Below are 24189 nucleotides of genomic sequence, written 5' to 3'. Positions count from 1 at the left end.
TCCTGTGTACAGGCTTAATACTGTATACACTCACTGATATTGCCTGTGTGCATTACTGCCACAGTGCAGGTAAGTGTTGCTTACTTAAAATAGTTAAAACTACATTTAGATATTACTCTACTGAAATATTATGTAAAATAGTACTTCCATCTAATTGACCGTCCGTATTTTAAGTATTTAATATATTAGGTCATAATTAAATACATACATGGACAGGTTCTGTATATCATAGGGTCAAAACAGGCGTTGTCAGTGTGAATACATAAGTCTCTGTAATAAGATATACAAGTTAATAAATGTCTATAAATATTTAATTCTTTACGGTATTGAATATTGGGTGTTTCACGTTTATGTGCGTAAGTTCTTTGCTTACCTCCGCGTGAATATCGCCGCTGACGTCACTCGTCGATATGTAACCATGCAAAGTTCAGTGGAATTCTAGTTTCAATTCTGATTCAGGCAAGTTAAGTTTTTCCCTGTGATCTCTTCTGACACATCTAACAGTTAAAAAATTATTATATATTTTGGAAATATATATAGCAGTAAAACAGACAATACAGAAGGTATTTTAAAATGGTAAAAAATTTCGACCGAATCATATGTCAACATGGCGTATGTTACATCTATCCTTTACCAATTCAATACGGACTCGACAAAAATGGAATTGTGAATGTTGAAAGAAGAAAATTATTTCGTTAGGACGAAACATTGGCGAATGTAATAATTATTCAGAATAGCATAGGCTCCCAAGCCTCGTTGTTTTATGAACTCAGTAACTATAGCTACAAATACTACCAAGATTCTATATACAGCAAAGGTTATTTCCAAATGCCTAAATTTAGTAGGGATTTCCCAGTCGGGTAATTTTACTGCAAAGCAAATCCAGCCAAGGAGAGGCAACTCTTGTCATGCGTGTTACTATTGACCTAGACAACATGAAACGTGGCTTATTTGTTTGCTTAATTTCCTGTCATACAAGCACCGGTTAGATGTAATACGTACGTGTAGACTTCATTTCGATCACGTGAACATTAACCTAGTATAGTAAACATATGATGGTGACTTGAATCTAGAAGTGTCTGCTGTTAGAGTTTAGACATAATTTTCAATTACCCATCATAACAGGATATCTGATTTTTATTTCACTAATATCAACAATGACAACACATATAAGCTATTCTTACATCTGTAAGTACTATGATTGCGAATACAATTGGTCCACAACGGGATCTGACATGCTTTTTTCTCCTTTCTTTTATCTAAACTGTACATGAATTGAGTTCATTTATAGTAATCAAACATACTTAAATGTGACATATGTCATCAAGATTGTTTACTGACTACATCACTGCCATGTCCTCTTAAACGGAGATCGTCAATAAACAAAAATACAATGATAATAGCAGCTATATCAAGGATATCATATTTCAAGTGACCTGAATTACACATTTATCATAGCCTTTTTATATCAGTTGGGATACCATTGTAGCAAAATATGACATATGTATATTTGATTTTTTGAGAGCAAACCTTGTGAGCAAATGGTTAAAGAAACGACATTTACAGTAGCAACACATTCACAACAGTAGTAACACAATGAAATGGATTTATCTCCAGATGTAGGATAGTTGTAGGCTTTTAAGTAAATATATGCACTAGAAAATGTTCTTTAAAGATCTGGATAGTTGATGACTATTAGATACAGGAAGCTGAATATTTTTTGTCGCAGGTAAATAGCAACTCGGTCATCATATAGCAGGAGATTCATAGTCATGGGACAAAGGGATCATGTCAATGCCAAATCTACTGAAGGTAATACGAAGAGATGGTAATATGCCGACAAATTAAAGAAAGATATATGTATGTTATATACATTGGTTGTAATTGACAAGCATTGCATAAGACAAGGGTGAAAGAACCTTTATTTGTTGGTATGATAAATACAGTTTCAAAATGTAGATTAATAATAAGGTTTGAATATTGTCAGTGTTGTGTTCCAGACTGCTGTTCTGTTTATCTGAATAAGGGATACCATTTATCAATTCATAATTCATAATAAAATATTGCCGTAAGGAAAGTTGATGCTTAAGAAAAGTATCAACTCTGTTTAAAAATTGAAACAACTTAACAGTTATTACTCACATGGTTGATTGAATCTAATTAATTTACCCAAAACCTCATACAATGCCAATTATTGATTCCAGGAGATGTACATTTGCGTTGTTGCATTCGTTAAACATCTTAACATTGATTTTTTTTATATATATATTTGACACATTGATAAAGACGTTTGTACCTTGAATTATGTGATCGGTATTGGTATTAAGATGCTACAATTTATTTCATAACAGGATCAAAATCCAAACGAAAGAAAAAACCAAGAAATAAACAAAGGAAAAAACTTAAAGCTAAAAGAAGAAAACGCCGCATGTCCAATTACAGGTGTTGTGAACAAAACTCTGTTTTGCCAAGTAAGACGCTTTTCACAGACACTAGTTATTATACAAGACGATTAAATCATTCGACAATTTGGTAGGGGATAAATATCGATAAATAAATGGATGTGATAATAACTACCTTCAACTTTCAATAATCCAATAAGTAAATATAAAGATATGAAATCGAAAATAACATTAACCATTCATTTTAACGTATTCACAATTGTGTTCTGAGTATTCTAATGTAAACTTAGATATCAGGCAGAATAAAAGCATTCTCGTTACAAAACTGAATATAGAACTGATTTCATAATAATGATGAAAATAGAAGGAATGTCATTGAATGTTTCATTTGTGTGTAAAATTATTATAAAAAAACTAGAATTAAATATAGAATTGTGACATACGACCTAATGATTATTTTGATTTTCCTACCCACAGGAAACGACAAAGAGAAAAATGTAAGTAAAGATTCTGAGATTATGTTTTTTCCTTTGTTATTCATTTCTTAAATAACATATAGAAAAGATTGGTGTATGACGGATTCAAAGTATCAAGGGAAACAGGCATGTTTAGATGTTATATGCTGCTCAATATAAGCAAATACTACAGAGAAAAATACTTCATAGAATTTTAAATCTTTTGATTTTAGCAATGGAGCAAAAAGAAAGATATCGGTCGGAAGCATATAGCCGATCGGAAATTTGACAAAATGATGGCGAACGGTAAGCGGAATCATACCATTTCATCGAATTTTAATGATCCGTAATTAATAATGATAATTTAAAAAAAAGAAAAACAACAACAACAACAACAAAAAAAAAAAAAAAAAAAAAAAAAAAAAAAAAAAAAAAAAAAAAAAAAACAAAAAAAAAAAAAAAAACAAAAAAATTAAAATCAAAATAAGTATGTCTATGTTATTTGTAAATGTAGAACATTATGTAATCAAAGTGGAATTATTAATATTCATCGTCAGAAGACATGTTAATTGGTAAGGTAATGATAATGACAAAACACCTGTATGGTACCTTTTAATTGATCTTTCAGATATAATTTGTCCTATTCTAAATTTGTAATTAAAAGCGGTATTGTATCGTGCACAGTACTTGTCAGAATGACATGATAAAAACAACCAATGAAAGATCCTTCTTAAGGGATAGAGTTTTTTATCATTCTTAAAAGTATCTTTTTTATCTTTTTTTAAGAAAATGGACAGAATCTTAGAGATATTCGCTTTACAATTATCAAGAAGTTTGACGAATTTTTAACTCCAGAGAGGGACATCATTTGGAAACAATTCCTTAACCTAATGGAAGGGATTATACATATCCCACGCAAGCTGTTGATAAAAGCTAATAACATCACGGACATAATTCATATATTAAGGAAGGGAAAAATTAGTTATACTTTTTTTCAAGCAATTTCCTGTCTAATGCAAATCTTAAGAAAAATAGATTCCAATGTTGCGAGGGACATTGACCACATCATTCAAGGCGTTGCTACAATAGAAGACAGGACGAGCAATAAAGGTATAACAAGGAATTCTGCTCTCGATGAAACAAATGACCAGGTGAAACAGTCACAAGACGAGCACGCTCCATCAAATACAACTGATCAAAAAATTAAAAAATCAGGTACGTACGATATATCAGTAATGTATTTTGGTAATCTTGCTGAAATGAAAACAACAATTTTCAATTGACTTTCATGTGAACACCTATGCATTCATGACTTAGGTTCGTGTACATGTATACGTGTCGCATATTTATGTTAACCGTTTGACATACCTCTAGTAGCTAGTCATTGTCATTTTATCTCTCTAGATATGTTTGAGACTGCAGCGCTCGAGGGTCGTACAAAAGAACCGTCAGATGTGTTGTCTTCGGAAATTACTGATATGACATCTTCAATAGTTCAGCCATTGGAAAGAAATGCAACGAAAATAAAAGAAAGAGGGTACATTTTTCGAATATCAAGTTATGGTCACTGGCAGATTGACAACGTTCGGACAGGTCGGTTGGTTGATGGTGGATTTTCCTGTATGGGAACTGACTCAAATACAGTGGAATGTAACATCTGTGAGTTAGTTGTAAACGTCTGTGATCTAAACGATACGACTCCGCTTGATTACCACATGAGAGAATCGCCAAACTGCAGTTTTGTTCGACAAGAAAATTCTTACGGGAAAGGAGGCCAAGATATTGGTTCTTTTGATATCGATGATCAGTCATGTTCCGGAAATCAACAAAAGTACGATAATAAGTCTGAGCATTTGTTAACTATTCGATGTACACAAAAACAAAACCTTATTTCAGAGGTTGAAGTATGCACAATTATAAACCTACAGTACACAGAGGAGAACATTCGAATAGGAACCTATGAGAGCTTGCGACTAGCTCCACATAATATTGCTAACATGGCGAAAGCTGGCTTCTTTTACACAGGTAACACATTCTTTGTTTGATACACAATGAAACATATGTATATGATATATGTATAATAGCTAGATACCCCATCTCCATTGATATTGTATTATTGTAACACAACATATATGATATGTGTATGTTTATACATGTACATGTTTTACACTGAAAACGGACACGAATTCTCATATTTACATTTATGTTGAAATCAATTCGACTTTTTATTTTGTCGTGGTTCCAGGACATGCTGATATTTTGAAATGTTTTCATTGTGACATTGGTCTTGCGGAGTGGAATCCAGATGATAACCTATGGTTAGAGCATGCACGTCATAGTCCAGAGTGTCCCTATCTCAGGGAACAAAAAGGTCAAGAATACATTAACAGTGTTCAAATTCAGTGGGACCAGGTAAGTGGTCACTGTCGTCCATGGTAAGTATTGTGGCATATGGTAATGATATTACAAGGGACCCGTTCAAATTCAATATTCAGTGCAGATTGTCTTGTATTAGTATGGTTGTAGTAATCTAAAAATAATTAATCGCCTATTGCCAAGTACCTAGAAGTTATGAGCAATTAAAATAAGTCCTAGTTAGGGTAACTTTATGTTCGAGGCATGGTTTATCGTAAACCTTGTTGGCACATAATAATAAACGTAATTACATAAAGTTCTTTTCGGTTCAGATATATCAACGATAACATGTATTTGAATTTGAACTAGAAATTCACTCACAGACTTTAAACTTAAACACGACAGAATATTTCACGACGCCAACTCAGTTTCTTAATGTACAGCATAACCAACAGAGATATATGATGAATATATGTCTTGAGATCTATCATCTTTAAGGATTTTACAAGTCTGGATTGAAAAATTCCTCTTGCCCATCCTATTGGGTTTACATGGGTTATAGTTGTTGTTCTTCTTACACTTTTTACAAGCCAAAACAATATCTATTTTATTTTGCAAGATATACAAACCGAAACATCAAGAATATTCTACAAATGATTCGAGAAGAAGAACTTTTGAAAATGCCAAGTGGACAAAGGACGAAGTGCTACAGTCACCAGAGCATCTTTCAGCTGCGGGATTTTTTTCCACGGGTTGGTTTGAAACACATTTCTTTCTGGTACAACATAGATCATTTGATTCATTTGTGATCAAGTTGGGCGTCGGTTTTATTCTAAGTAAATGGGTTTTTCACCTGATTATAGACATTCGTTGTTATTTCCACCCAACTTTTAAGTATTTCAGTATATAATATAGTATAAAGTATATAGTACAGTTATAGTATGTTGTTGGATAATAAGGGAAAACAATGTGAAAATGCTTAATTTTCATTTGATTTAACGAGAATAAAACTGAGTAGCAATTGAAAATTTCTAATTTCTAAAAATAAATCTTTTATTTGATAATCTGCTAGAATATACGTTTTTAAAATAATTTATTGCTTGCTATTGAAATTTTCAAGGTTAATTGTCATTATCAAAAAGAGAGGATCTCTGCTGTATTTGTTCAATATTCACCCGATAAACAAGTTTTTGGTACTGAAAATGTTTAAAAGTGATAAACCAAATCAGAATTCACAAATTTGAAATGTGGTATTTGTAGTGATAATGCAAAATTTAGTCGACATCTGTCCATGGCTTCCAGAGTTATACTGAAGAGACTACCATAGCAACGGGAAAACATTGAAAATATTGACGTCAAAAAATGTAGTGCGCATGTCAAATTTCTTCCAAACGCAATATAGAGCACAGCTTTTCATTTTATAGTTACAGCTCTCTTTTCATTTTATAGTTACAGCTCGATATATAACAAAGTATGAAAAAATCTCAAACGTTAAAGATATTACATTAGAATCAATTTCAACAGAAGAGAGCATCCTTAAATGATAAGCACTTTACCTGCACATACAAACAATACCACAAATTAATTACTGCAACATATTCCGTGTACCCTTCGCCACCTGCATTAAACTCCTAATTAAACATTTGTTAGGTTGGTTTGATAATGTATGAGAGCATGATTTATTTCATTAGGGTCGTTTGATACTGTCCGTTGCTTTTATTGTGATGGCGAATTAAGTCAGTGGGAACCTGATGAGGAACCTTGGGCCGAACACGCAAGATGGTTCCCACATTGCCGGTACTTGCTAAAGATGAAAGGATCTATCTTCATTAAGAATTCTACCATTGAAAATGTAAGCGAAATATTTTATTTCTGTCCTGTATAGATGGAAAAAATAATCGCTTTACCAAAAAGGTAATAGCTATATATGAACGATTATACAAATGTCGATAGCACATTTTGATAATTTAAAGTTAGACTTTGTAGAGCCAAACAATGAAATAAACTGCTTCATACAGCTGGATCGTTCTTTTAGGACTCATCAGTGATGCTAAAATATGACGATGGTGGTGACAGCTTTTATTATTTATATATCTATATTGTTATCACTATACACTATCATCAAATATGAAATTCTGTAAGTTTTGATTACGTTTTTCTTATTTTTCCCCAAAATTATTTGACGTTTTATGTTTGCCATATATTCGGTAGTTGTGTTTATATTTTTCTTTAGATCTCGTGCGGTATACAATCAACTGGCGCATCAGCGGTGACAATGGCAAACATTAGTGAGTAGATCAATATATAATATATATACCCATATGTTGAAAACGTTCAAAATATACTAGGATCAATATTTAAGGTTAAAACCGAATTGAAATGTACGCAATCATTTATAAACTACATATTTCTAATTCAAATTGTTTAATTACCTGAACTTTGAGACCCAATATTTTCTCTTCGTGAAACAAAATATCATTTGTCCCACAATGTGCATCTTCGGGGCTGAAATAATATTGCGCTATGCGTTCTAGTCATTTGTCCATCCTTCCGTCCGTCCGCCTGTTTGTCCGTCTGCTATTTTCCATGCTCTATATCCTACATCTACTTCCAACTGGAATGTAAAAACTTGGAGCTATGGGATTTGCTTTGGTGCGGCTATGTGTATGATTTCAAAAGGAGGTCACTCTGACTTGAGCTTTGACCTTTGACCAAAGAAGCGGTTTGTTCGGGATATATCTCAATGAATCAGTAAAACTTCATACATTGGGTATTAGGTTACCTACTTACCTTGGTTAGGTAGAATGTCATATATCAAAAGCATGTCAGTCTGACCTATGTTTTGAGACTAAAGTCAAAGTAAAGGTTTATCCTGATAATATCTCCTCCACACTACCTGTGCTTTTGATATGATTTTCCTTGGTGAAGCGATGTGTCCTGTATTAAATGTAGGTCAATCTCATTTTGACCTTAGACCTGTATCAACAATAAAATGGTCTGAAGGGCTATAACAGTAGTTACATTTGACTAGACATTAACTAGACCCAATTGAATGGCGGTACAAATACATTTAGCTTGAGAAGCTGCTGGCTGAGGTCGTGTAACTGAAGAAGTGTGCGGCGTTGGACTTACAGATAACATTGTATGATAAGATGCTCCAATTTGCTGCAGAGCTCATTGCTGTAACTGTAACGTCCCAAAAACTCAAAAGGGGATACCATTTATCCATGATTGAAAACAGGTGTTTTATGAACGTGCTATTATTGTACCATATCGTCACCAGTTTAGTTCGAGTTATGGGATAGTAGCGGATAAAACACACTATTGACAGTAAATACAACCGACTTGTGTTTAGGAATACTGATATGACTGACCGATAGCAATTAACTAACCCCGTGTAATAGCTGTGTTCACTCACATGCCTCCATGTAGGTGATAATGTAATAATGACACTCTGTATACGAGTTGATACAGTGCACAGTTACAAAATGGCGCGACTGGCTTATCTTTGTTAATAAACCACATTTGCATAAAATATGTGATAAATATATCATATTCATAGATAAAAAAGAAGATGACAGGAGAAATATAGCGACATATGTTAACATTTTTATTATCAGAACATTGCGCTATTGAAAAAAAAAATATGCGGATCATTATCATGTGAATATAATTTTTTAAATATCTTATTCAGTGATTAGGTTCAAGTTATAGATATTTGATCACAACATGAAATCACAATTAAGATAAAGAAAAAAATTCAAATGGTTATAGAGGGGAGAAACCCTATATCCAGAAAACATGAAAGGAAAGTAAATGTTGAGCAGTAGGACAAGAATGCTGATAAGGGACCCGGAACTGACAACGTACCGATATAATAATTCTAACTTAGGTCCGTGCCGTAGCGTAGTGACCTATCCATTTGATCATGTGTTGATTTGCAAACCTTATGGAGGTAATTAGTTGCACGTGTAAGTTTGTCACAAGGCAACCAGAGTAGAACGAAGATCATGGGAAAACAAAACCTTTTTTAGATGATTTTTATACATCTTTGCCATACGTTTATATGTACCAAAAAACGCTGAAATTTGATGTCTTACAATGTAGGAAAAGCTACAAAAAGGTTGTAATGTCGGTTCTTGGCTTTGCTATAGTAAAGATAATGTTCTTGAAATGTTGAATGGGATTTTGTAAACAGAGATAAAATCTTGATTATTTACATAAACAATGAAAAAGAATCAATGAAATAAAACATATAGTTGGTGCATACATTAAATCAGCTCGATGTGATGAATTCCCGCTACAGTAAGGCCGAGATATTGGTGAAATAACGGTAAGGTATATTAAATTGTCCAAAGGTTTCATTATAATGATGTTGTCCTCATCTAAGAACAAAATCTTAAAAAAGGGGAAGAAATCGGATCAATAAGTCATGTTTGATTTCCTTTTTTGTATATTATCATAGTGTTGAATTCAAGACCATTTTATGTCACGAAATCAGTAAATAATTGTGTGTGTCCATGTGAACATCTTATTTCGACATTGCATGGTTCTCTAAAATTGTTCGTTCTTCTCAAGGTCCTGTGCCATGCGAACCTGTGGATGATGTATATAGAATCATGGAACGCCAAAATCCGATCTATTCGCCAGCGGCATTGTCTGTGCTGTCAATGGGGTATACTATGCAAACGACAAAGCTGGCAATTGATACGCTTCGTAGTCGAACAAGTAAACAAGGTAATTGAAACATATCACAGAAAGGAATAAAATAATGAAAGTAATCATTTTTACACTTACGACGTTCTAAGAGAATGATTATTTAAGCTACTAAAGAGGCAAAATACAAGCTAATATATAACTCATACTTAACTTTATGTAAATAACCATAACAAACAATGAAACTGTTATATATGTTTTAAATCGTTTTCAAGAGTTTGAGTTTCATATGAACGAAATATACAATGTATATCTAAGAGATAAGGCCAGTACGGGGCCCGTTTGCTGACATGCTCTATACTTATTTTATTTCGTTTTTTCGAAATATTAGTTCGTTTATTTCGAAATAATATGTTTATAGTTTCTGTAACTCTCAGTTTTGCTATGGCGGATTGTCGATTGGTACCAGTGAAAGATTATTTTTCTAGGCATAAAACATAATGCACAATGAGTCATTGTTAAGGCATAAACATGGAATGGATATTATGACTGTCATAGATTTCATACAGTCTGAACAAAGAGGATCTGGTATGATGCATGGATCAAAAAATGAAAAATAAAGACATTAAAGCAAGGAAAGAAGAAGTTCGCATATCAATGAGTATTTTAGATACAGAAGGAACAGAACATCAACTAGTTACTTTTCAAAGACAATAAACATTGCAAGAAGGTTTTTAGTTGTTAGTACTGAAGAGAGTGGAGATGCACGCAGTTTAAGCCAAACCAAAGACCTATTATATAGATATATTATATGTGTACATGTTGTTTGCATTGCCATCAAGTTGCATATATGTAATTAGAACTCTGCAATAAAATTTTCAACTGAATGTTTTTTTTTTTTTCATAAATAAAAAAAGATTAGACTTGATATTAAAACTGAAATTGTGGGCGTAGTTGAAGTGTGGACACACTCCCCTAAATGAGAGAAAATAGATTACATATATTCTCCACAGGTTCCAATGACCAATTTTCTAATGATATATAGCAAAAAATATGACACCCTCGATTATATTTGTTACATGTGCCCTTGAGGTTCCAAAAATGTACTGTACAGTATAGGATACATGTACCACTGATTTTTGGGAATCGGATATTTGAGTCCTGGACTCATATTTTTTCCGTGTGACTCTATTGACTCACTCAAATTTTGAGGACCCACTATATGTCTTTTTCGAATTTATGTTCTGGACTCATTTTAAAAAAATACTTGCATACTCTCTACATGTAGATCTCTGACACACAATTTACTTAATATCTAGATAAAGCTTGTAGTCGTGTGTATATCACAAGACCTGGACAGTGGACACCTATGCTGTTCTCTACTAAATTATTTCGTTTCATAATTCATGTTTTCCAATTTAAATTTAAGTACTATAAACATAATCACAGCCTAAAATAAGGACCAAAACAACCCAGAAACTCATGATACGTTCAAGGTTTCGAAAAAACGAAATAATATTTCGAAAAAATGAGTTAATATTTCAAAAAACTAAATGAATAAGTATATAGCATGTCAATAAACGGGCTCCGTAGGCCAGAATGAACAACAGTTTTTTTTATTTCAATCGCAAAACTTTCTCAAGGCATATTTCTAGACGATCAATCGAACTCATCCTTTCAGAGACAGTAAAATGCTTAAATGTCTGGCAACAGTTCTAAAGTGTAATGCATTACAAAACATTTGAAAACAAAAGTACATAAAGTGAATAAATTACGATAATGGATGTTTGAAATTTGTCTATATAACGAAAAGACTTTACGGCTGTGGAGCTGTTGACGATAGTGATGGAAATGGAAGAGAAAGGTCAACAATCTTCCACGAGTGATGGCGTTGAACGAGATAATCAGAGAGGACCTATCGCCAGTAAGTCATTAGAATCATGTTCATCTGAAGAGATATAGTTAATTTTATAACATTTTCTTCAATAAAATATTGAGAAATGTGATATGGAAATCCAATGAAAATGATAACACTTACTCTTTTCATTGGCACAGTTAAACAGTTAAGACGAATTCTACAGATACTTCTCATCCTGTTGAATTGACCAATCACAGACCCTAATAAAGAAATAGAAACAGTGTATTTTAGATTTCGTTCGTGCTACTTACTTTTATTTCAGACTTCGTCAATCATAATTAACCATATTCTAATGTCATGATAATGGAAACACTGCAGAATATGTTAATGTTGTATACATTTCTCATGCTTACACAGCCAGTCTTCAGTAAACCGTGTCTAGATATGGCATTTAAAAGATACTGACGTTTAATAGTTATGAACATTATTATATAAGAACCCAAAAGAAGTGGCCCTTATAATAAAATTTATTTTGCACAGAGGCGGCCTTAAATATGGGCAATGTTTGATAACAAAACAGAATTCGTGAAATTAAATGTGCTAAATTAAAAAATAATTAGATTAATCTTACTAAAATACTGTAATAATCAGAATATTAACGTAAATAACATATATTCACTTTACAAAAACTTATTTGAATTCATTTGAACTGAAATTGGTAATCTAACCGTGCGTGGACATTGTTTTAGATGTATGCAATTTAAATTCCAATCCAAGCTGCATGGTGTTATCTCCCTCTAATAGACATTAGGTTAATATTTCACTTATGTTGAATACTATTATTGCTTACGATGAGTGGTTTTACCAAAATCAATACCACAATATGGATATTTACACCATTTCTTTTAAGCAAATATACAGGTACAGCTGTTGTATCAGTTCAGGAAAAAGTCTTCGGGTCTGATTTTCTTGAAATATGCATGGAAGGAGAGATATAATGATGAATGTGAACACATTTCCACTCGACAAATTACCAAAACAATATTGCTATGTTGAAAAAACTAAACGGAGGCAATTATGTTTTTTTTTCTACATCGAAATAATTCCTATAGTTTGCTTGTGATAATAATAATGATGATGATAAAATGGGATGAAATAACTTCTTTTTGTACACGTGGCTACCAGGTATATTAGTCGGGTCAGTCAATGTTTTTATTGGTAGCCTGTTATTGAAAATCATGTTGTACTTAACGTTTAAAGTCAATAATTTAAATGTTAAGCATTGGTTTTAAATCAAAATATTTCCATTAACAATATACACTAAAGTGGATAAACGTACAAATAACGTCTTACGTTAATCTCATTTGAAACATGACTCCTAATGAATGGAAAAACTCAAATATAAGGTAAACTCTTTACCACAACCATCTCCATGTTAATGTCTGATATAAGTTTATGAACTTTGTTTATCATACCTTTCCAGTAAAACCTGATATTACCCTACAAAATGTGCAATGCTCACCAACTCAAGATAATAAAGCACCACACCTACATAAGAATCAATCGGTCTGCCGACTACTCAGATAATTAATTGAATTTGATTTCACTGTCCTTATATCCTTCATTCATCTTTTTCTAAGCTTATTCATTTACCAAAAACGACACCGTGGATGATGTTTTCTAACCTCTAATTACTCTTCTAGCCTTTTCCTCTTTCCTGCTTTATAATTTCTTTGTACACATATTAATAACATTTTGCAGTATGCTATGGAGAGAACATAATTCGAATTGTCATTGCAGGTTTTAACGGGCATCGATTTGAGTTTGAGTTAAAGAACAATAAATGGAGAAAATGATCTTGATGACACAAATGTACTCCTGAATCAAATTTGGATAACTTCATACTAACAGTTATATATATCCTACACAACATTTTGTCATCTTTCAAAACGTAAATGATTAATATCGTTACAAATGCAGTTAGCATATTAGTATAGTAGGTTTTGTCATCAAACAATTGCTCACTGATTTACAACATGTTTATAATAGAATATATAGTTTGTTAGAGACACGTGTTTTCCAGCATGGATTTATTTTGCTTTGAGTGACCGGGTGTGATTTGGCTAACTTTATAATTGTTTGCATACACGTTTGTATCTACAGGCGGGTTACCTAAAGCTGGTTTCACAATAGAAATACATGACGACGATGATGGAATTGAAATGAGTAAGTATACATGATTATTGTCATTTCTTATTACAAATAACATATTTTCAAAGACAAGGTAAACAGGAGATGATCGACAATCAACTTGAATGGAATGCATTTGCACGACTCGTTTGTTGAAAATCAATAAATAAAGGTCTAACATTATGAAATCAGCCGAAACCTTTTATTTATTTTGATAGCACTTGCAGTCATCAGAAAAGAAACAGAAATCTTCAAGAAGATGTTTAAGTGTCAAATGGAGCGAAGCATTGTGTATGTTTCCTGTGGATACATCGACAACGATCAACAATGCGAAAAGGTTATAGCGAGTACGTAATGACTACACTTCGTTCATATGTTCTTATTATAACAGGGAAACCTCGTCGATACCACAATCATATATATCGTTTACTGTAAAATGTGTGAAATTAACATTCGCAATGGATGAAAAAACCCATCTAAAATCATCATTGTATTTAAACTTAGTGCCCTCTAGTGTCAAAACACTTGATATCTATCTTAGTTTTCAATGATAAAACAGAATGATAGCAATATAGATTAATCCTTTTTACTTTAAACTATAAATATGTATATTTGCCAAGACTACCCTACTTTAAATATACCTATATCGCAGAGGGATATATTCCATACAATAGCTTTGATATCCGTAGTCGTTTTAACGTTTAACGTATAAATATGTTTTCGTATAAAAACATATCTATCTTTGAAACAGCCTCAAATAATGAACACAATACAGACGCCATTTCCTGTCTAGAAACCAGAGCTAAGAGCGACGTTTAGAAATTAGTAAAGGCAGAGATTTTAGCTGTGCGTTTCCGTGTTGGAAGCTGTTATAACCCCAGTTTGATACGTTCAGCATCAAATTTCATTTGTTTATAAATACTAAAATATTTTGAACACATTAATATATTGCGTCTTCTTTTTAAGTTCTTGTAAAGTAATTGACAATTAGTCCAAATGGTCAATGAAATATATTACTGACAAATTTGTGTCTTTAAAACAGTAGAATATTGCCAAAAAGTCCCATCGAAGACATCGATACATCGAGTTAATATATATGTATATATTGATTCTATCAAGTACCATGGCGGCAACGTTCTTCGAATTTACTAATTTACATTTACAAATGTGCACATGGTACACGTATACCATGAACACCAAGGGTCATATGCTACATCCATGTATGACACTAAAAATGCTAATCATAATTGCATCAGGACTTATCTTATCTAGGACTACGGTATATTCCATGTTTGTATTTGTTTTGAAGTCAAATATCTGTATCAAAATGTACGAATACCCAGTGGAACCTTTTAAAGTCAATTATCAATGGTAAAACTATCCTGAGGTATTCAAATTTTTTAAATCCACGAAATGACGAGAGTATATCTTAGAGGACGTTCCATCGGATATAAATTAAAACAGGTAGTCCCTTTTTAACCATTAGGCTTGATGGGTAGAATAAAATAGCTGACATTTGATTACATGATCTTAATCATAACAAGTTGAAAGAAATTGTGTGGTGTTTCAATGTCCACACTGTTGCCTATATTGGATGCATAATCAATGTGAACCTACTTTTACAGCAGCAAACACTTCTCGAGACAGTAATGAGATCAACTATACTATTCCTTGTGTACACGATGATGGAAAGTAATGTGACGAGAAAGCGACAAGAGTATTGAGGATATCTACTCGATACATATTATCAACCCGAAGAAAATGATTCAGCGACAGCAATTTTAGATAGACAGCTATTTTGTGCACTTAATTATTTGTTCATTTTTGAAGCACTGAGACGGTTATTGTGCACCAGTCTGTATATCGTTTTTACAAGAGTTTTAGGAGGAATTTGTTACGGTGTGACATGTATTTTGTTTTGTTTTTGGTTGTGTTTGTTTGACACAGAGACATGAGTTAACGAAGAATATGGATGTGTTTTTCCATTGTTACCAACCTGAGTTTACGAGGTAGTGTACGGTGTGAAATGTATTAGGTTTTGAAAAATATCTTTGATGTGACGTGAGTTTACAAGCTTAATAAAAATATAAAGCCTTGGGTGTATGTTTGTATTTCCCAGCTCAAAAATAAAGTAATCGGGGATCTGATCTAAAACAGGTAACACATAAAATGTTTCATCTGAAACTTATGGTCAGCTTCATTAGATAGTATTTCAGACGGAACTTCAGTATTTTTCTGTTAATGCTCGTTTGACAAATGATCACAGCAATTTACAACAAACCATCACTTTTGATCCTGTCTTATGACATATGAAATATTAGTTGTAAGATATTGAATTTATAAGTTCATTTCAGAATATTGGCATTTGGGACTATTACGTCAAAGAGACCAAACAAAATTAATTGATGAAGCAAAACTCTTTTGCGTCACGAAGATTATTATATGATACCAAGACTCGTTCAGTAAGTTTTGAGAGACGCGAAAAGTATGCCCTTTCCATAAAAACATGCCTCTGTAAACAGAAAAGAAATTAATGCTTTTCATTGAATATTAAAATAATGAACAACATGGTCAAATCAATTAAGTTATTCGTTTTATATGTGTTTGTCTTTGGTTTATATCCCATAACTACAAAGATCACATCGAGACGGGTGGCAAGCCAGACACGAATAGAAGAAAAACCACAGGATTGAGCAGACGAGACAGAAAGAATAATATAAATTACAAATTACCTCTGATATCTAAATGTCTGTTTAAAAGAACGCAGAGAAGAAATTGTTCATTGTTTTCTTCTTCTAGGAAGCAACAAGTGCGAGAAAAATATGTACAGACAAAACAATAGGATTACGAATTTGGGAATACCCTTATTAAAATAGTCAATCAATCAAAGCTCTATATCTCAGTGCATAAAATCGCATGTATATGTCATTACTGAAAAAAATTAAGTATATGTTATGTTCTTAAGATGATATTTGATGTTTACTGACAACTCTTCGTAGATTATCGAAAAAAAAGCAGGTAGGTACACTTTTGATACATTTCAAATAATTAAAGGGTTGACCTGACACGCACTACAGTTATAATTTGAATGCATCATTTGTTTCCCAAATGCTTTTTCGAAGCTTTCAAATTCAAAACATATAACCTATATGATTTTATAGATATGCAGGCGGTGTTAGAACACCACTTGCTATTCACTAAATTGAATACTCTGTAGCAGACACTCGGTAGTTAGAAATTCATTTTGGAATTTTGGAAACGGACGTATTATGATTTTCTTTCTGTAAAGTCCCTGAAAGTCAATATTTATGTTAGATCAGTCAGACAATGAATGTATGCTTATTTTTCAATGACATGTATCGTTAGAATTCATTGAAAACTAAAGGTTTGTAAGTGTGTCAAGGTCTTGAATGATCCTGAGCAAGCATCCCATTATGTTTCGAGGGAGATGATCTGTTGCCTATGACAACAACACAATCATAACGGTGATATATAGCACAACCTGATTATTTAAATGCCGTTGCCTGTGATTTGACAAATACACAAATGGTACTGACCGTGCTCCTATTGTAAGCTTCATGTCGGTCTATCACAATTGTTAACATTCCCGAAAGAGCTTAAGTCAGAACCAGTTAGCAGTCTTCTTCACTCGAAGTCAAAAATATATGTCAATGTGTTGGAACTATTACATTACCTGTCAAGAAGTACTATACATCCAGTTACTACCAACTTAAGGCACAATTAGCACACACAATAGATACAACAGAGATATGACACCACTTGACGTGTACCTAAAGACAAGGAACAAAAAAGGTGTTGACTATAAATAGGAACAGCGCTTGCCTCAAAAATTTACAACAGGTACAACTCTTATATTAGCTATCTACATGTAAACAGTTACCAAAAAACGCACAAATACAATTGCATGAATACTACACACCCATTGTCAGTCAATGTTGAAATGAGTGATATTGCTTGTTTGCCATAGATGTAGACACTCTCACGGAGATGTTAAAATGTATGCACTACCACACATTTTTAAATTAATGTTATATGTTTACCTAGAACACAATCCGGATGTGAATTACGATTTATTTATAGTACAATATGGCTGTATGAACAACGTAGAAGGACTATACTTTGATGTGTGCTGTAATGATAACTACATGTGCTAAGACGTAGTTAGATTTTCTAGGAAGCTATTGACAAAACTAGGGAAACGTGACTTTCAGTTGGCCAGTTTGTTTTCGTTTTAATACAAAGGTAAATTTAAATTTTATGTTTTTTCTCAGTATACTGATACAGACATACACTTAGATGAGAGCAGGTAAAAGTCACTGCTGATGGACTTATAACCCATCAGAATTGCAGAACCCTACATACAAGTTGATTTGATTAGCCCCGATTTTGTTGTGTCTAGATAAATTAGCCCATTAGATTGTTTCACAACTAAATATGTGCACTTCAATTTAAATTAATGTTATCTGTGTGTATATATACATACCGGAAGCGAAATAATTCGATACTCCAGGAAGTTATTGACAAACCTAGTGCAACATGTGACTTTCAGTTGGCAAAACTGTTTCGTTTTAATACAAAGCTAAATTTACCGACAACCTTTTCCAAACAGGTCACAACAACATACGCCTTGTTTCAGAAATGGATATGATCCCTGACAGACAAAGGAGGTTTAATTCCTTCAAACAATGGCCTAGAGATGGCTATGATGTTAACACTTTAGTGGATGCCGGCTTTTCTTGTAAGGATCCTAAATCATGCACTGTACATTGCACTGCCTGCGGACTTGAAGTTAACACCACGGTTATCCTGGAAAAATCTCCATCTGATATTCATCAACGTGAGAAACCACGTTGCAGGTTTTCCCAGAGAGGAGAAAACTGGAACAGTCGTAATTCTAGTCGTTCTCTTCAGCCATCCACCTTACATCAATGTTGTAAGACGGACAATGCACGTTTACGATCTACTGCAAACAAGAACACATTGAAAACATGGTCTTCTCCTGGCGATATACAGAAAGAGGAACACACTCCCGCAGATTCCTTGCAAATGAAGACTCAAGGAGCAGAGGGTGGTACTGTTCCCAAAGGCAAGTATATCAGGGGTCAGCAGAGAACAACAACCAGTCACTTGGTTTGATGGTATGCATTTAATTTTCATTAAGCGGGTCATATGTTTTTCATATCTTTAGCATCATATGAACTGTGTTAACATGTGTGGTAAGAAATATTTTCTGTTTCTGTGATATACACTGTTTATAAAGATGATATATTTCTTATATCCTTTCTATAATGAGCAAGATGATATCGCTGATTTATTACCCCAGGACACTTCAGTGATATTGGGACCCAAAATTACAAAGGGAAATAATATCGACCAACTCTTATTATAGTAATATATTTTATATATTTAATATGTAATATTTTTTTCCTATTTTCCATTTCTGGAAAGCAGTAATCCGGCATCTCAAACCTATGGTATTTATGTGTCACATTCGATATTCAATGGCCTGCTCCCATTATCACGAATTCCGTGCAAGAAGTTGTCAACTGACTGACAAACTCGTAGGGTTCAAAAATGCAGGTTGGTGAAAATCATGGGGATGTTTTATGGTCGCCATAGTTATCTCATTGAGAAAAATTCTATTTCTTTGTGCGACATGAAGAGGGACGTTTTTGATGCTCGTTAGTTTGCCTGTTGATTCCGTTGTTGTATATCTTGTTCTTATTTACACGGCAGTTGTGGTCGATGAAACAGAATACGCTTACTCATAGTCTTATTCTCCGTGTACTTTTTCAGGAATTTCCATTTTGTTCATATTTTGTCATAGTTTTATGCAATTTGAATTTTAATTTTAGATATGTTGCCATGTTTGTATTTGCTTGATGTTTATTGAATGGGATGTACAGTAACACATTGACCTCACGCATGACACTTCCAAGAATATTGTTTGCTATAATGACAATGCTTAGTTATATTAATTAATACAAAATTAATACAGAATGAAAAATTCCAAAGACAACGGGCAGCCCAACCATCTACAGATCTGTACAAGGACGGTAAGAGTAACAAGTTCGCCAAAACTTCGGTTTTGTCCAAATTATTCAGACAAAGAAGTCCAACATAATAGGGAACTTAAGAAATTGATACATATATAGAATGTCAAGATAATGCTTCATCTCCAAATGAAACCTTGGTGGATGTTTGAGTAGTTGTTATATAATTCCTTCTAGTGCATTATTATGAGGCAATTCCAATAAAATTATGTCATTAATGTGTGCACATTATACAAACTAACATTTTGATACCACATATCACGCTAGTTCAGGAGAAACGTTTCTTGAATGTTGAAAAATGCAGCCAAAATTCATATAAAATTACTTTTTCGGACACTTAAATTTTCATATTCTGAAACCAATCTATTTTTATACTTGCTTAAAAGTTGGCCACAGACGATATCTTTCAAAAGGAGGATTCTTGGAAAAAAGGAAAACCGGTAAATTTGTCTTTTACACATTTGCTTAAATAAACCCATGAAACACTGTTTTTTTTTTAATTTTTTTTTTAATTTTCGTTAGATAGTGACAGCTTAATAACCAAAAATCTGTAGGTCTTGCTATTTGACAAGGTGGTTGTTCAGGTCAATTTTTATCAGTCTGGTTAACATTGCTGAACTTGACCTCTGTTCAAGGTCTCGCAAATGAAATTTGTTAAAATAAAGTCATTTTTGTGCAAGTTTCACAATTTGAAGGTTTAGTTTTAGTTTTATACAAATCTTTCGACGATGGTCAATAAAGTGACCTTATAACATAGATTATGCACAGTAATAGTGACGGATTTTGCCTTTGTCAGTTCCGATCCATAATTTGTGGCACTTTGAGAAGCTAATAAGAGATAGAACAGTTGCAGTTTGCAGCACATTACATTGTGTTTTAGTATAGCAGAACTGCTCAGGTGATTGCTTGTTTGAGTGTTACATGGACTGGATTAGTTTGATCTTGATGCTAAACATGACCCAAGAAATACAAAATGCACGCAACATGTGTACACATTCCAACGGTTCGCTTGCCCGCTGTAACTTTGACAGGGTAATCTTGATCATTTCTGTCAAACGCAATCCAAACATTGTATTTTGACTGTGATTTGTGCCTTGAGTGGATTTGGCCTCGGAAAGATTTTCATTATGCTGATAGACCCAAAGTCTCCAGCAGGAGTCAGATGCTCAGCAAAATATCTGGTATGATCCGCAGGTTACTGTTTCTAAATATTCCATATCCAGTACTGGAAACTCTATTGAACAGGCATCAGATTTCTCCCAGTTGGCCTTGTTTCGCCTAGAAATGTCAGGTTCATGTGCAACCCTTGTGGCCAAGGTGTTGGGCAGAGCCAAACGGGATTGTATTCGCTCAGCAAGGCGACGGTCCCTCAAGTCCCTCTTTGGCGTGGACACATAAATTGGTTCACGTACATTATTCAAGGAAGCAGTAGCTACTTTAACTAGTTCCTCTATGACACTAAGAAAGAAGTTTGAGCTGAGTTGTTCTCTGAACAGTTTCCACTGTTTCAGTCGACCATGGTAGCTCTCCACAACCCATCTTGACTTAGTACACTGGCGGTCTTCGTAAGTTAATCATGCTGTGTCTGACCTGACAGAAGATAGGAAGGCATGTACACAGAAAACCCTGAACCTTGCAGCAGCTTCAACACATCCCTAAACCCCCGGTCAACAATCACATTGGCATCTTCACTGAGCCACATAGTCAGGTTCTCAACTGTTCCAAGAATTTTTGTCAAGATAGTTGCATCATTTTCATTGCCATAAAAAGGCCCAATAGTGTCTAGTACATAACCATCTGAAAAGACGATGCTCATTGATTTAACATAATTGCGCTTCTTTTGCCCACAGTATGAGTATCTTTGAAGGGGTGAAGAACACCTTTTTTGGACATAAATATAGGTACCATCAAGAATTACAGTCACTTTGTCCCCGTTGAAACATCTTGTAAAAGCAGTGTTGTGGCACTTAGCGTCCTCACGGGTAATGTGTCTTGGACCAAGGAAACGTGGCACAATGGTCTGACTCAAGGCTTTTAAGACACATACTGTTTTTTTTTTTTTTTTTTTTGTCAGACCACACAAGACACCAGGTTGAGATAATGAAATATTGGTCTTCAGTTTAACCCAGAAAAGAAACAGAGCATGGAATGTAGAGGTACATGATCCTCTATTGATGTGTAAGGAGCAAATGCTATGGATTTGCTGCATCTGTCCAAGCGTGTAACCAGCCAATGCTTTGAATTCTTTATCTCCGAGATGGTCTACATCTATGCTTGTGTTGGTTGGAGCAGAAAAGGAAATAGCTAAGTTCAAGAAGGTCATTGATAACCTGATTAGGTCTTTCTTGAAAATGAGGTTCCCTTGTTTGCAGATCTGTTGGCAAAGAAGCATTCAGAAAGTCACCAATTACATGGTCATTACAAACACAAGCATCAGCTGAATACCATAGAAAATGGAAAAAGATCAAGTTTGTCCTGGCACGCTGGGGTATAGTGCATAACCCAGTGCCCTCTTTTCCACATATGACAAATCTTTTATGTGAATTGCAACCTAAAATAATTCCTCAACAGAGATTAGTGGTAGTTGGTTGGATGACATGAAATCAGTGTAAGCATCATCTGCATCATTCGCCAGGTCATCAGGAGTGCTAATATCAGAAGGTTTATACAATTCGGACTGCAATAGCCCTTGCTTGGAGCACTTTCCACATAATATGTTTTCTTCTGTTATGCTAATGATCTCAGCAGTCATCAGCTTGTGCAGCCAGTTATACTGGGGTAAATATACATGTCTTACTTTAGCTCGGGCTACTTGAGATAAATCTTTCAACTTGGTTTTGCAACCACGACCTATGCACACGTCTGACATGAGTAGTAAACTTGATGGGAGATTTGCAGTAATTTGAATTTAATACAGAATGTCTGCCATAAGTGTAACTTTGTCTATGTAGTTGTCTATAGATACTCAGCAAAAGTGGTATAAATACTTTATAGTAATACCTGTATATGTTTCAGGAAATTAACATACTTGCACATTCAGGTGTCAGACAAGGTTATCATTTCTGGCCACATTTATTAATAATTAATTAGAATATCTAACTAATTCATATCCATTATTGTTATGTTTAATGATAAGATAAGAAAACGTGGAATGACGATAACATGTTATCAGTAATACTACTTATTTAATCATTGTTAAGTTTTTATAATACAACCTAAACTGTCAGTTGTTTTTTAGAGGATAGGTTTCTAGTGCAGAAAACACCATGTTAAGTAATACCAACTGAATATAATTTTAAAACAAATACTTAATCTGCTTTGGTACTACGCAAAACTGGAAAAAATATCAGTATTTGGCACAAACATTAACGAAAATTAAATTTTCATGATTATGGCAAATTATTCAATAAGCATGTTTAAATTGCTAAAAATATTTTTACCAGTTTTGAAATCACTTAAAATGTATTCAATAGACAGCATATATACGTAGAAAGCTTTTAAAGAAGTATGAAATATAGACTGAGAAAGCAACTATACAAAATGAACTTGACAAACTTTGATATATTCTGTATTTTGTGAAAATTTATCAATATGCTTACTTTTTTATGCCAATATAACATATGTGGTATCAGAATAACGGACATTTTAGGCTGGTAAATAAATATTTTCATTTAAAATTCTCATGTAGCAAGTATTTGTCATTCTGTTGGGGTACCTTTGTCACTCCACCTGTTATACAAGGAGGTCCAGTATGACTATAAGTAGGTATAATGACTAATCATGGTGTTATACAAGAAGGTCCAGTATAACTTAACTATAGATAGTTATAATGACTCCACCTGGTGTTATACAAGTAGGTAAAGTATGACTATAAATAGTTATAATGACTCCATCTGGTGTTATACAAGGAGGTCCAGCATGACTATAAGTAGTTATAATTACTCCACCTGTTGTTATACAAGAAGGTCCAGTATGACTATAAGTAGTTATAATGACTAATCATTTATGCGGTTGTAGGTTATTATTACGTATCTAAATATGGCGAAAAAATAATAGAAAATCAATTTGGGGGCCAAGTGTTGATCACACCTTTGACATAAGCCTAATAATACCTGAGTATTTCCCTATTAAATGATGTTTTAATTTCAAGTATCAATCGTTGAAATGGTGTTGTCTTTCATATTAGTGAAAAATCCAAG

At 33.5% G+C, this 24189-nt stretch overlaps 1 protein-coding gene across 1 annotated transcript; it reads left to right on the top strand.

Moving 5' to 3' along the window:
- Positions 1-16013, top strand: LOC132563046 (E3 ubiquitin-protein ligase XIAP-like). The gene is made up of 16 exons (XM_060227808.1): positions 1-69; positions 1730-1812; positions 2352-2471; positions 2880-2899; positions 3091-3163; positions 3644-4072; positions 4262-4882; positions 5103-5269; positions 5832-5964; positions 6904-7064; positions 7446-7500; positions 9791-9949; positions 11682-11792; positions 13890-13952; positions 14135-14263; positions 15542-16013. Exons 2-16 carry the CDS (start codon positions 1773-1775, stop codon positions 15610-15612), a joined length of 2352 nt encoding a protein of 783 aa, XP_060083791.1. The 5' UTR covers positions 1-69; positions 1730-1772; the 3' UTR covers positions 15613-16013.
- The last annotated feature ends 8176 nt before the right edge of the window (positions 16014-24189 follow it).

Source organism: Ylistrum balloti, unplaced genomic scaffold (genome assembly GCF_031769215.1).
Source record: "Ylistrum balloti isolate Yb309-2 unplaced genomic scaffold, AGI_CSIRO_Ybal_v1 Utg371568, whole genome shotgun sequence".
NCBI classification, from domain to species: Eukaryota; Metazoa; Mollusca; class Bivalvia; order Pectinida; family Pectinidae; genus Ylistrum; species Ylistrum balloti.
Note: the sequence above shows the minus strand (reverse complement) of the source record. Positions and strands in the feature narration are given on the sequence as shown.